This window comes from Chiloscyllium punctatum, chromosome 8, assembly GCF_047496795.1.
Source record: "Chiloscyllium punctatum isolate Juve2018m chromosome 8, sChiPun1.3, whole genome shotgun sequence".
Taxonomy (NCBI): Eukaryota; Metazoa; Chordata; class Chondrichthyes; order Orectolobiformes; family Hemiscylliidae; genus Chiloscyllium; species Chiloscyllium punctatum.
In genome coordinates, this window is record NC_092746.1 from 53,572,603 (window position 1) to 53,588,136 (window position 15,534).

Here is a 15,534-nt window from a genome sequence, read left to right on the forward strand (position 1 = left end):
ACTGAATTCTGATTTAATAATTTCTCTTTAATCAATTTTAACAGTCCTCTTACTTCATGCCCAAAAGTTAATTCAAATGGACTGAATTTGGTCAATTCATTCGGTGCATCTCTGATCGCAAAAAGTACAAACTGAACTCCCTTATCCCAATCATCTGGATAATCCTGACCATAACCCCTCAACATGGTCTTTAGTGTTTGATGCCATCTCTCTAGCGCTTCCCTGCGATTCTGGATGGTATGCAATAGGTTTGAATTGCTTTATTCCCAAGCTATCCATAACCACCTCGAATAGTTTGAATATGAAGTTTGATCCTTGATCTGACTGGATCTCTATTGGTAATCTGTATCTAATAAAAATTTTTAAGTAGTTCTTCCTCAACCCTTTTAGCTGTGATGTTGCATAATGGGATTGCCTCTAGAAATCTAGGCGACACATCCATTATTGTTAATAAATCCTTATTCCTACTTTTTGGTTGAGGTAGGGGACCTATACAATCAATCAAGACTCTTGTGAAAGGTTCCTCATATGCTGGAATAGGTATAAAAAGTGCAGGTTTTATTACTGTCTGTGGTTTTCTGATTAGCTGACATGTACGACACGTCTGGCAAAATTCAACTACATCTTTGTGTAGTCCAGGCCAGTAAAAATGTCTTTGTATTTTAGCCTGTGTTTTCCTCACCCCGAAGTGACCTCAAAGTGGTAGCTCATGCACCGCTCGCAGCACCTCCTTTCAATACCCTACTGACAAAACAATTTGATGAATCTCTGCTCATTTCTCATCTGCTTGAATGTGTGATGGTCTCCATTTCCTCATTAAGACATCATTTGTTAAGTAATAACACACAGGAATGCATTCACTTTCCTTCTCTGTAAATGCCTTTTGATATAACTGTTTTAACTCCTCGTCTTTCTGCTGTAACTCAATCAGCTTAGCAGAGCTAAAGGTATTTGCGTTTTTACCTATTTTGGTCCTTCTCTGTTCCACTTAGCTTAATCAAAAATTTTCTTCAGTCAGAAATGTTAGCTTCCTTATCTGTGCCTTTTGATCTCTCCTGCTTCAGCTTGTGCCTCTGTGATCTTGTGATCACACGATCAGGGAAAATTCCTGGAAAAATATTCTTAATTTCTTCAGTTGCCTACATCTTCACTGGCTTTTCAACTAGAGTAGGCAGCATGGCAAAAGTGAGGACTGCAGATGATAGAGATTAGAGTCGTGAGCGTGGTGCTGGAAAATAACGGCAGGTCAGGCAACATCCAGGGAGCAGGAAAATCGACGTTTTGGGCAAAAGCCCGTTGCAAGAACAAATTGTATTCTTGGAGCTCTTCTCTTCTCTGGATTCTCTAGCTTCACTTTATATAACTGAGCACTTTTTGTTTCGCATTCCTGGATGTTACAGTCGTAAGAAAGGACAACGGAGAACTACAAACCTGCATATACAGAAGACTGACACTGACCAAATACTCAACTACACCAGCAACCATCCCAACACACATAAACGAAGCTGTATCAGAACACTATTCCAACGAGCCACCACACACTGCAGCACAGACTAACTTCGGAAAACAGAGGAGAACCACCTATACAACATATTCAAGAAGAACGGATACTCAAAAAATACAGTCCGCAGATTCCTCAAGAACAAACCACGACACGCAGACCAAACACAGCCAGAAACCCTAACCACCTTACCATACATCAAAGAAGTCTCAGAAATGACAGCCAGACTACTGAGACCCCTCGGAATCCTAGTAGCACACAAACCCACCAACACTCTCAAACAAAAACTAACAAACTTAAAAGACCCAGTACAACCCATGGACAAAACCAACGTTGTCTACAAAATTCCATGCAAGGACTGCCACAAACACTACGTAGGACAAACAGGAAGAAAGTTAGCCACCAGGATACATGAACACCAGCTAGCCACAAAAAGACACAACCCTCTCTCCCTCGTAGCCCTACACACGGAGGAAAAAAAACATTTCGACTAGGACAACACATCTATCCTGGGACAGGCTAAGCAAAGACATGCCAGAGAATTCCTAGAAGCCTGGCACTCCAACCACAACGCCATAAACAAACATATAGATCTAGATACCATCTATCAACCTCTCAGAAAATGAACAGGAAATGACATCAGCACAAACCCCCGGAACCCCATCCAAGACAAATATATAAATAGAAAGCAGGAGACAACAGCTTTGCTTCACTTGGAGGTTGCCACTGATGATGTTACCTAGCCAGGTAATGAAATGTCTGGATATCAAACCTACAGCTCAGCGAGCAAACCTACACCCTAAACCTCAACCTGAGCTACAAACCTTCACAAACCTTGCAAAACCTTTTTGTCTCACCATGAATTCTTGTTACCAGTACCTTTTTCTGGCAGTAGTCCCTCAGGAATACATATCTCCTCACCCTTCAGCATGACAGACTGAGAGAATCCTGTGTCACTTAATATTATAACCTCTTTACCTGCTACTCCTGGCTTATGTGAATAAACTTTACCCTTGCATGTATATTTTTTAAGCAGATCTGGCACTTCCTCCTTAATCAACCTCTGATCATCTTGTACACTCTGAGGCAGTTGTCTAACTTCCCTTGTGCTTTTTGTTACCAGTCCAACAAAACACCCAGGCACACCCGGTTTTCCTACATCAGGCTTTCTTGTAGCCCACCAACACTGTGATGTCATGTGGTCCACTTCAGTACAATGAAAATACCAAAGCTTTTTAACTTTGTCCACCTCAAGGGTTTCTTTTTTACCTTGTGGTACATTATCCTTATGATCTTCACTGAGATCTACTTTTCCCTTTCCCCGTGAGGATTTCTCTTTGCCCCAGTTTCTATCCCTCATGGACTGAAATTGATCCTGGAAGCCAAACCGAGTTTTATGAACCAGCTCATAATCATCAGCCACTTCAGCTGCTAAACCTGCTGTTTTAACTCTCTGCTCTTCCACATGAATTCACACTACTTCCTCACTGAGCCTTCCCTTAGCCTTTATCTCCAGCCTTTTAAGCTGACTTTCATTTTTAAATGTCAGTTTTTGAAATTCAAAAGCTCTCTTCTTTCTCTGCTCTCTCTTTTCCCCTCTCTTCTGCTGCTCTCCCTTTTTCCTCTCTGTTCTGCTGCGCACTCTTTTTCCTTCAGCTTTTAATTGTAACTCAAAATGTTTCATTTCTGCTACTCTTTCCTTATCTCTCACCTCTAACTCAAGTTGCTTCATTTGCAATTGAATTCTTGCCATCTCTGTAGATTCTGATGGTTTCTCCAGTAAGTTTAAGTGCTGACCTACTGCTGTCATTATCTCTTCTTTCCTCACAGAAGCAGGCAGGTCCAATTCCAGTTTCTCTGCTACTTCCTGCAGCTTGGTCTTATCCACCTTCTGAAAACCTTCCAAAGTCACGCATCCACATCCAGAAAACATTTAGCGACTGAAAGAGCCATTACTATCCTAAGCTTTGTCTACCCAACCAAACCTACACCTGAAATAAAGACCTACTCGCTGTTTAAAATCCCACAAAGAGCCCCCATCTGTTATGAACTAGTCCAGATTACTCAAAACATTCTTGAGCAGGCAGCCCAGACCATAACTTGCAATTTGTTTCAGTAGCACATTCTCCCCGTGTCTGCGTGAGTTTCCTCTGGGTGCTCCGGTTTCCTCCCACAGTCACAAAGATGTGTAGGTCAGGTGAATTGGCCATGCTAAATTGACCATAGTGTTAGGTGCTTTAGTCAGATGGAGGTGGGTCTGGGTGGGTTGCTCTTCACAGGATCGATGTGGACTTGTTAGGCTGAAGGGCCTGTTTCCACACTGTAGGGAATCCAATCTAATCTACTAAAAAAAAGTGTACAGTGAAAATTACCCAGAGTAAGTTAGTTAGGTTGACTACTAGATTTTAAAACACACAAAAATTTATTCACAAAATTACTCAATGAAAGACAAAGAACAGAATAAAGACCCCCTACAGAACTCAGTCTATCCAAACTAGACTTAAATATCCTGTTCTGAATATACACAACAGTCCCAATAAGCAAACTCCCTTTAACAACCAGTATAAATGGAACACACGCTTACAGGTTGAGGTTGAAGGACAGAAAGAGAGACAGTTTCCACACAGCTTCCTGTTGAACTCCCCACCAGTTCAAGTCTAAACTAAACTGCTCAGCTCAAGAGCTGACCACTCCCTTTTCATTATACAGGTCACTTCTAAAACATGACCACTTTGGCCTGAAGTCTCATCTGTTTACATATGAACAAAAGGCCTCTCAAATTCCTGTTCATCTCTGTACCAAACCAGACTGATCAGAGCCTAGCCTGGTTTATTACCCCTTGGAAAAAGGTCATGGACAGAGTATCCTTGAGCCAAGTTAAAAAAAAGGGACGAGCTTTGTGACAATGTGTACATTTCGTCTCATTACAGTTTCCCATTCTACCATTTGCTGTGAGCTAACTAGATGGCATGAATTCTCAAACTGGATGTCAGAGCAGGTACTTGATGACTGCGAAGAGCTTTAATGTTACTCACCACACATCATCATCTCAGGGCATGACCCATGGACACCAGCCTTAGGTACCCAGTCTCATCCACAGACATCCCCATCCGACAACCAACCCCTCATTGATTCTCATGGCACCTCTGTAACCCATTTGCAGGATGCTCAGGAAGCACAGACCACATTGAAGTACACATCAGCAACTAGCACCGAAAGGCTGCTGTAAGGAATGAGCATATAACACTCAGCTCACAAACTGGATCAGGCTGCATCTCAGGGCTGCTCACTTGCTATCTTAGCACTTGCACACTCGGTGCCTACCAGCACTCTTGCTGGTCAGCCGTCCACAGTTAAAGGGAATATACATCTTGCTGTACGGCAGTGTGCTACACCAATCTCACACCTGCACCACGTGCCAGCAACTTACGAGACAAACATATTATATGCAGCAAGCAGGGCGATGATAATTGTAAAGTGGGGATAAACTGTATTTATAAGGGGAGGATATAGTAAAGCATGGAAGGGGATGAGTTAGTATGGAAGGGGGGGGGGGTGTTTATATACCACCAAGAGCACTGTGGCTTCAAGGAGGTAAAGTCATATGACCAAACCTTATATGGTCACCTTATAGGCCAGGGCTAGGGAGAATGGTCGGCATGTGTAGACTCATATAGATGGATTGGGTGGGAACCTGAGGAGGTGCAAATCTGATAGCTCCTCAAATCATTCACCCTATCAGAGAAAGAATTTGGATAGTTTGAGACTTACCAACATGTATTGCCAAGTTAATGGTCAAAGAGAATGCACAGTCACTGTTTGGAAATCAAAATTATGGAATGGAGAAGAAAATAACTCCAAGAACATCCAGAGTGGGCTGGGTATTTGTCGTTACTTGAGGGACGGAGATCCATGATGTATGCTCTTTAAAAGGGAAACATCCCACATAGATTTATTTACTGCACAGGACACAGACCCGCAGGCTCCTTAAGCTCTTGCGACCCTCATGCATTGGTTGTCAGTGTGCTGTATACTTACCTGCTTCAGACATCTCTGACCAACTCATTCACACCCATATGCTAGCACACAGTGGCCAGGGAAAAAAAGGGTTATTTAACCATAAAGTATAATGTTGTGCTGGCACCATATTGCCAACACATGCCTTGTTCATCTTGCTTCCACTTGCTGCAGCAGTCTTTCAGGATTGACATTCAAGGGTCAGAGGAGGGCTGGCAGAGTCAAGGTGGATGGCCTGACCACCTCTGAGGTGCCCGAAAGGAGATTATGTTGGGTCTGCATGTAGTTTCTCCTCCGCTGGATGCCTCCTAGCACTGCCCTGTCTCCTTGTGAGGAAGGGGCATCTGGAGTGTGCTCACCAGGTTCTTGGTGCCTTCATCAACTTGCTTTCAGTCTTGAGGATCAATAGATGGGGGTGATGGAGTGCAGGTCTATGCAGGGATCCAGCAGACCCTGAGGCACCTGGCTCTCCATGGTAACTGCCAACATTCACATGTTTGAGGCACAAATTACTCCTGTAGCCTCTGGGTTATGAGGATCATTGCCTCTCACATCCCTGCCTGTTGCTCCTATTGCTCGCTGTGTATTTGAACAAAATCCCTGACTCCAGCACCACTGGGCCCTCTCCTGCCCAGGGCTGAGCAGGTGTCTAGTCTCCAGCTGTCCTCAGAGTGTCAGCAACATTTCTCCCCTCAGTCAGTGCGGAGCAGTCCCAACGAGATGCTCTCCAGGTTGTGCTTTCTATGCGTGTCTTTTGCACCAAGGTGGCCATATCTGGGCTGTGGGGGCTACAGGAGGTAGTCATACGATGTTTCCTCTGAGGCTCTGGCACACCATTCCTCAGGGACTGAGGAGGCTGCTTCTGGTGACACTTCATTTCTCCACTGGGGCCTTGGACAACTTGCTGGTGGCTGCAAGATATGAGAGAGAGAGAAGGAATTGTGGCCAATGGTTAGATGTGTTGGGCAACGAATGACACGGACAGGATTATTGCGCGAAATGAATAGTGGCATTTACTCAGTTGAGGGCGGGATATGGATATCTCAGTATCTCAATAGCAGTGGTTCTTGTCATCTTCTGTGAGGAACAGGATTCTCTCCATGTGTGAATAAGAAGCCTGATGTCAGGCACCTCTTCACCTGTACAGGCCCTGTTGACCTTGATGTGGACTGTCTTCCCCTGGAATGAGAGAAAGAGAGAGATTGAGCGAGATGAAAGTGGGTGGCTAAGCTGTTTGGTGAGCTTTTCTGGGTGAGTAGGCAGTGGACAGCCGATGCAGAGTTAGTGATGTGGGAGGTTCAGGGAAATAAGACTGAGTGAAGAAAGATGTTGCAAGGCAATAGTGAGAGTGGTGGAGCATGGGCGATGATGGGAGGTGGATACAGTAGCTGAGATAGAGAGGATGTGAAGTACCAGAGAGAAGAATGTGGCACTTACCCTGGCAGAGGAGTTCATTGACCTTCTTGCAGCACTGCTGGTTCTTCCTCTAGTTCATGGGTATCGCACTGATCTAGAGAGTGAACTTGGACCAGGCTGTCAGGGTTTGTGGTAGTGGCCTCCTCTGCAGTCCTCCAGGAAGGGGACACTTCTCCTCTGCAGCATCCTATCCATCAGGACCTCCAGGTGCCTGTTGGATAATCGAGGCACCATTTGTCCCTTCTCTGACATCTTCTGTCAGAATATCCATCACCAAGCAGGGCAACTTTGCAATTGCCATGCTCATCTGGATGCACAGTGTCCTTTTAAATAAGGCACAGGCCTCAGGCATGCTGGTCTTTCAGGTGACTTCTTTTGGCACCAGTGCGTAGGATAATGAGGCTGTAATCGGGTGAGGGAGAGCTTGAGAGGAAGGGTAGGTAGTTAATGAGGAAAGTTTGGTAAGATATAGTGAGTCCTCATGGTGTGAAACCCTCCAGAAAGCTTGGTAAAACTGACAGCCAAAGAAATGTAAGATTCAGCCCAAAGTTTCTGCATCATGTTATATCTTTCTACAGATAAATTTTTCTTTGGGGAAAGGTTGAGAAGGAGAGTCCTTCATGTTAACCCTAGCTGTTGTGAGAATTGAACCCATGTTGTTGGCGTCACTCTGCATCACAAACTAGCTATGCAGCTAACTGAGCTAACCAATCCCCCTGACACTTTCCATTATGTGTAGCACAAAGCAATGCTGGCCAGCTAGGTTTCTGGATCCATTCTTAGTCAGTGCTGAACTTAATCTCAGATTCAATCTCAGAAGAGATATGCTCCAGTTGTACTTTGGATCAGTGAGAATCTTAGGGAAGGGACTTGGAACAAAATTAATGTAGGTTCCTGCATCTGATCACGATCCATGATCAGTACTTTAAATATGCATTTATTATATCTTTCCTTGTAAAATGTTGCCTAGCACACACCATTGTAAAAGAGGATTGAATGAATAGTAGGAAACACTAGGAGAACATTAAATAAAAAACAGCATTACTCAGAATTAGGCAAAACCATATTTCCAGTCAAAGCCAATCAGTATTTGCATCTAGCAGCTGCTTTCAGGACGTTAACTGACAATACATTCAAATAAGTGTATCAGTGAATAAACGGAATATTTAAAAATGTCAGAGGCTGAACACAAACCAGAGGAGTAGCCTCAGTAAAGTCCATCAGTAGATCTCCTGGAGAAGCCAACTCTGTGTGATCTTCTTCCAAACTATTCTATAAAAAGAGGGACAAGTGTGAATCCACCTAAGGAATATTTTCAGACAATAGTAATCAACTTTACATCTTACTTTCTACAATGTAAATTATTCATGCCTAACAGCAAAAAATTCCCATAAATTCTTAAACTTGCTCAATAATCAGGAGTGCAGGCAAGCAAGGGATTCTGTCAGATAAACTGCAGCAATTCATTAATATGGAACCAGACTTAGAATGCCTACTATGTATAAAACTGAAGTGCAAATTGAAAGATACAGCGTGGTAAATTGCTTGCTACTGGCTTTGAGCACTGCACAGTGATGCTGGACAGCCTAATGAAAGAATGTGGTTTAGAAGAGAACAAAGATTGATACTAGGAGGAATACTGCACAACATATCTGCAATGTTTCCTATCAACCTCATGCTTACTTAAGACCCTGCACTGAAAGTAGCCTTTTTAGCAAATTGTCAGAGGACAGGCAGGGCTGGCAAGCAGTCATAGCTATGTGCATCAGCATTTTTGGAAAGTTTACAGAGCTTATTTGATGCATATATGTGTGAACCTGTCACCAGATAATTTTTTTAGTACACTTAAGAAAGAAAAAGGAACAAATCTACGCTATTTTTCACTGTATTGAAGGATACTTCATTATAATTATCAAATCAGGTTTGCAAAGGGCTTTCGGAGCCCTGATTGAAATGCAGTCCTGACAATTCAGTTTTCTCAGGTCTCTGGAAACCTGATGGCAAAATGTAGGTGGAAATAACTGGATTTAAAAAAAAAATAGGAGTCACTCTTTGGAAAACTAAGAACTGTAACCAATTGATGAATAGAATCATGGACTCACACAAAATGGCAACAGGCCCTTCGGCTGAACATGTCTATGTCAACCAAACAATACCGAACTACACTTAATTCCATTTACCTGCAACTGGACCATACTCTTCTATGCCCTAGCATTTTAAGTGCAAATCCAGATGCTTCCACCATCTTCACATTCCATATTTCTACCATCCCGTGGGTGAAAGCACTTACCCCTCACCTTAAATGTATGCCCTCTGGACTTGGACAAGTCTGCCACATGGAAAAGATTCACACAATCTACCTTATCTATGTCTCTCAATTATGTAGACTTTAATCAGACTCACAACCCCTGCCTCCGCCTCCTACAGTCCAATCTGTACAGCAAGCTTTCTTTGTCATTAGTGTTCCCTGAGAATCTACCACTCTTTGTGTACATCCATATCCAAGTATATAAAAAACAGCAAAGGTCCCAACACTGACCCCTGTGGTACACTCTGGTCACAGGCTTCCAGTCACAAAAACAACTCTTCACCATCACCCTTAACTTCGTATTTGCAAACCAATTTTGGATCCAGTTTCCAAACCTGTCTTGGAACCTTTGGGCTATTATCTTTTCGGTCATGTGGGACCATGTTAAAGGCCTTAACGAAGTCCACGGATGTATTTAGTTACCTTCTTAAACAAAAAAACTCAATGAAATTAGTGAGACAGGATCTCCCTCCAACAAATCCATATTGACTGTTCTTGATCAATCACTGTCTTTCCAGGTGATAATTGAACCTGTCCCTTAGAATTGTTTCAATAATTTCCCTATCACTGGCCTATTCCTGCTGCCCTTCTTGGACCAAGGAACCACATTAGCTATGCTCCAGTCTTCCGGCACTTTACCTGTGGCCAGTGAGATATTAAATATACAGATGAGAAATATTCATTGAAGACTTCACCCATGTCCTCTGGCTGCACACACAGATTGCTCTTTTGATTGTTAATAGGGGCCATTCTTTTCCTGGTAATCCTTTTGCACCTAATATACTTGTAAAATGGATTGAGGTTTTTCTTAATCCTATCTGCAAAGATATTTTGTGGTCACACTTTGCCCTTCTAAGTTCTTCTTTAAGCATGCCCCTAACAGACTCTAAACTCCTGCAAGGCCCCCCGGATTTGAATGTGCTGTACTTGTCGTGTGCTTCCCTTTTTTGGCTTTCTCAATCTCAATATCCCTTGACATCCAGGGTTGCCTGGACTTGCTGCCCTTGTCTTTCACTCTTAGAGGAACATGTTGGCCCTGAATTCTCAGTATACTACTTTGAAAGACTCCCATTTTCCAAACATAGACTTACCTGCAAGTAGTTGTTCCCAAAATAGAAGATGGACATTTGTTTGATTTGATTTTTGTTATCAGCAGCCATTAAGTAATGAAACGTGTGATCAAAGATGGCTGAACACAGAGGTCAGAAGAGTGGAAATGGTCAGCAATGAGCTGATGAATGATGGGTGAAGGGGATGCAAGTGCATAATTCCCACGTGAAGAAAATGACTGATATAAACAAGCCACACCTTAAATACAATTGAACAGAAATAATCCAACCTATTTTAATAGCAGAGGCGGATTGACTTTGATAAAACTTTTATGAAACAGTATATGTGATGTTTGGAGAGCAGAAGGATGAACAGTGAGACTTTTGTATTTGAATACCAAACAATCAAAACAGACTGGATGAGAATATTTCTGCTGTTAAGGAGGAAGATCATTAAGGGAACGGCTGTACAGTGGTTTACTAAGTTCTTTAAAAAAGAAAGTACTGTTTTGGTGGGGGTGGGGGTTAGGAAAAGACAAAACCTATCAATTCTGAGACTTGTAGGTAGAACTTTCCATTTACAAAGGAGCATCTTTCGTGTAACTACTTATGGTGTGCCTTAAGACTGGAGTCAACCATTAATTGGAAACAGCTAGGTAAAGGAACAACATATAAAAGAAAAATTATTTGTAAATTAAAGATGTGGCATGGGCACAAGGTAAGATGTATGGCCATATCATAAAAATGCATTACTCTCCTTTCTTGAAACAAAATTATAATTAATGAAGGGTCCCCATACTTACACAGGATGACAAAAAATTTGGAGGATAGTTTTCTGAAAAGAAACATGGAAGTCAACTGCAGCGTTCTTTAAATGGATTTCGCTCAGTTTCATCAGTCCACTGTCAGGCAGGAAAGCAACAAACAACAATGGCGTGGATAGCAGATACCACTATGCCAGGGGCTGGGGAAGCTGGGTGAATCAGATATTCCTGGAGGAATGGCATGAATCACACAGACTCCACTGGCAGTTGGAAGGTGGCTAGAGTGTATGTCACATAAGATGTTGGCCAATTGTGGCTTCCACTGGCATTTTGGACCTGGGGAATTCAGCCCTTGTTGCCTCCATTTACTCACTAAGATTTCCATAACTTCCACATGTTCACAATAAATAACCCATTTGATAAATGGTGGGATGCATTCTCCTGAAATAATTTTAGTTAATGAAAGTAAACTGATTTCTCCGCTCTTGACCTGTCTTTGTTAAAAGTGAAAGTAGGTGGATTTGGTTGTCTTTGAGCATTTAATGCTTTAATTCTTTTAATCTTTCCACCTATTTACAATCTGCCAATCCTCCCTTGATAAATCTGATAATGAAAGGTCATGGAATCGGAAATGTTAACTTTGCTTTTTTTCATAGATACTGTCTAAACAAGACAGTATTTCAACTTTTTCTATTTTTAACCGTGATTTCAAGCATCTGCAGTATTTTGCTTTTGTAGCTACTTATTTAGTTTATTTTGAATATGGTTCCCATCTGGGCACAAATCGGCTGCTTAGTTTTATTTTGTTATTCATTCATGAGATGTGGGATTCGCAAGCGAGCCAGCATTTATTGCCTGTCTCTAGTTGCTCTTGAGAAGGAGGTGGTGAGCTGGTTTTTTTTTGAAGTGCTGCAGTCCATGTGCTTTAAGTCAACTCACAATGTTAGAGAAGGGAGTTCCAGGAATTTGACCCAATGACACTGAAGGAACAGCGATATCATTCCTAGTCAGGATGATGAGCGACTTGGAGAGGAACTTGCAGATAGTTGTGTCCCCAAGCAGCCTTGGTGAATTTCTGCTGTCATCTTGAACATTATACACACTGATGATACTGAACATCAGTGATGGAGGGAGTGAATGTTTGTGGGAGGTGCCAATCAAGAGTGCCACTTTGTACTTGTAAACGTCAAGCTGCTTTAGTGTTTTTGGAGCTGCAGTCATCCAGGAAAGTGGAGAACATTCAAACGCATTCCTGACTTGTGCCTTGTAGATGGTGGATGAGCTTTGGAGAGACAGGAGGTGGGATGAGCTTTGGAGAGACAGGAGGTGAATTACTCACTACAGGATTCCTAGTTTTTTGACCTGCTGTTATAACCACTGTTTTTATACGGCTAGTCAAGTTGAGTCTCTGGTAAATGGCAACTCCCAGGATGTTGATAGTGGGGGATTCAGTGATGATAACACCACTGAATGTCATGATTGTCTCATTTTGGAGATGGACATGGCCTGGCATTTGTGTGGCATGAATGTTACTTGCCACTTTTCAACCCAAGCCTGGATACTGTCCAGGTTGTGCTGCATTTGGACAGCGAGTGCTTCAGCATCTGAGAAGCTGTGAATAGTGCTGAACAATATGCAAACATCAGTACACATTCCCTTTTCTGCCCTTATGATGGGGGGAAGGTCATTGATGAAGCAGCTGAAGGACTAAGAACATTTCCCTGAGGATCTCCTGCGGATATGTCCTTGGAGATTTTTGTGACTGACTTCCAGCTACCACAATCATCATCTTAAATACTAGGTATGACTGTAACCAATGGACATCCCCCACTTTCTCTATTTCCCATTCTCTATAGTTTTGCTAAGACCCCTTGATGCCACACTCAGTCAAATGCAACCTTTCGGAGTTCCCTAGATATAGGAATTGTCCATCTGGATAGGAAATTGTACATGTTATTCCACTTTTTGAGAAGGGTGATAGAGGAAAACCATGGATTTAAAGACCAGTTAGCCCGACAGAAATTGTTGGAATCTATAATCAAGGATGAGGTAACTGAACACTTTGAAAATTTTCAGTTGCTCAGACAGAATCAGCATTGATTCCTGATATGACATCCTTGAACTTTTTTGAAGAAGTGACTAAGGATGTGGTCAAGGAACTGTCTATGAATGTTAGTTATATTGATTTCCAGAAGGTAGTTGATAAAGAGCATCATAAGAGACTGATTTCGAAGGTAGAAGCCAAAAGAGTTGAGGGCAAATTACCAAAATGGCTGGGAAATTGGCTGTGTGGCAGGTGATAGAAAGTAAGGATAATGGGTAGGTACTCAGGTTGACAGGATGTGATTCCTGATGAAGGGCTTTTGCCCGAAAAAGTCTATTTCGAAGCTACTTGGATGCTGCCTGAACTGCTGTGCTCTTCCAGCACCACTAATCCAGAATCTGGTTTCCAGCATCTGCAGTCATTATTTTTACCAGGATGTGACCAATGCCGTATCACAAGGACCTATGTTAAAGCCTCAATTATTCACATTATTTATTAATGACTTGGATAATGATAGAAATTCATATATCCAAATTTTCTGATGACACAAAGTTAGATGCCGTTATAGACAGAGTAGATGATAACATAAAATTCCAAAGGGATACTGATAGACTGAGTCAGACGTGGCAGGTGGAGTTCAATGTAAGCAAATGTAACATGATCCATTTTGGATTTAAAAAGGATACTTTCTAGATGGTATGACGTTAAATACAGTGGATGTTCACAAAGACTTAGGGATTCAGGGGCATAGGTCTTTGAAATGTAATGAAAAGGTGCAGAATAAGTGTCATTAAAACTAATGAAATGTTGGCCTTTATATCTGGAGGACTGAAGTACAAGAATGAAGATGTTATGCTGCAGTTATACAAAATCCTGGTTAGACTGCATTTGGAGGACTGAGACCAGTTCTGGGCACCACACCTTTGGAAGGATATACTTGCCTTGGAGGGGGTACAACGTAGGTTTACAAGAATAATACCTAAACTTCAGGATTAAGCTATGAAGAGAGATTACACAAATGTGGCCTGTTAGAAGGTTAAGGGGTGATCTGAATGAAGTCTTCAAGATATTAATAGGAAAAGACAGAGTTGACAAAGATAAATTATTTCCACTAGTTGGGGATTCTAGAACTCGGGGGGCATAGTCTGAAAATTAGAGCCAGACCATTCAGGACGGATATTAAGAAAAATTTCCATATACAAAGATTGGTAGATGCTTGGAACTCCCTTCATCAAACAGTGGTTGATGCTGGAGCAGTTGTTAATTTTAAATCTGAAATAGATAAATTCTTAAGTACAGATATTAAAGGTTATTGGCAGGCATATGGAGTTAGGCTACATACCAGCTATGATCTCAATGAATAGCAAACAAATTTGAGGAGCTGATTGGCTTACTCCTGTTCCAAAATTCAAGCAACTAGTGTTTGACAGCACTGCAGATGACTATTTCCATCACAGTTGTAATAATTGAGAATAGTCTGATCGGACAGTAATTAGCCAAGTTGGATTTGGCCTGTTTTTGTTGAAGAAGACATATCTGAGCAATTTTCCATATTGTCAGGTAGATGGCAGTGTTGTATCTGTAATGGAACGTGATAAATTCTAAAGCACAAGTCTTTAGTACTATTGCTGGAATGTTGTCAGGCCCTATAGCTTTTGCAGCATCAAATGCCTTCACCTGTTTTTGAACATCACGAGAAATTAATTGAATTGGCTGAAGAATGGCTTCTGAAATGCTCAGAACCAATATCCCTCCATTCTTTCTGATGTTCTGCGCGTGGTGATCAGCATTTTTATGCCTATCAGTGAATTGGTTTCCGGTTCCAGAAGTTGGTGCTGCGCCTGGGTCTCGAAGGGCTGTGCAGCCAGTAAGAAAATTCAGGGGAACACTGCTAAGAACCTCTGGAAGTTACATTCTAACGGTAACAATACTTTACAATAACTGGCCAGTCTTTTGGAGTATCCTTAAGAGGTAAATGATGTTAGATAAATGACTCCATACTCTTTCTCATGCTTTTTAAATTTTTGAGACAAGGATGCAATTAACATGTGACAGAGGATATCACTACATTGCAGTAACATAACAGTAATTACAGTAACAGTAATATACCTTAATGCAGGTGGGATATTGTAACTGAACATCAGAATTGGATTGTTTGCTGACTGGGGGAGGGCTGTTTCGAGTGGCTGCCGCTAATGCAGGAGGCAAGTCATCCTCATCACTGTGATTACTGTCAGAGAATAAAGGAAATTACTATAAACACATGCATCTCCCACCAGACAAGAACATCACAAATTCCAGAAATTAGTTCAATAAGAATCACCCTTTTTTTGGACAAGAGTTCAGATCATGTACATTTCGTCTCTGGACAACTACTTTCACAAGATATGTGTTGAAAACAATTTAATTTATGTCCTAAGTATTGCATAGTCATG

At 41.9% G+C, this 15,534-nt stretch overlaps 1 protein-coding gene across 1 annotated transcript in view; it reads right to left on the reverse strand.

Annotated features, from left to right (window-relative positions):
* The window catches only part of LOC140480568 (band 4.1-like protein 4B), a 380,420-nt gene that overhangs the window by 28,809 nt on the left and 336,077 nt on the right, over window positions 1-15,534 (reverse strand). Inside the window, exons 21-22 of the mRNA XM_072575571.1 lie at window positions 15,209-15,329; window positions 8,129-8,206 (exon numbers count right to left, since the gene is read on the reverse strand). Coding sequence (XP_072431672.1) covers window positions 8,129-8,206; window positions 15,209-15,329 — 199 coding nt within the window. The remainder of the gene's footprint in view (window positions 1-8,128; window positions 8,207-15,208; window positions 15,330-15,534) is intronic.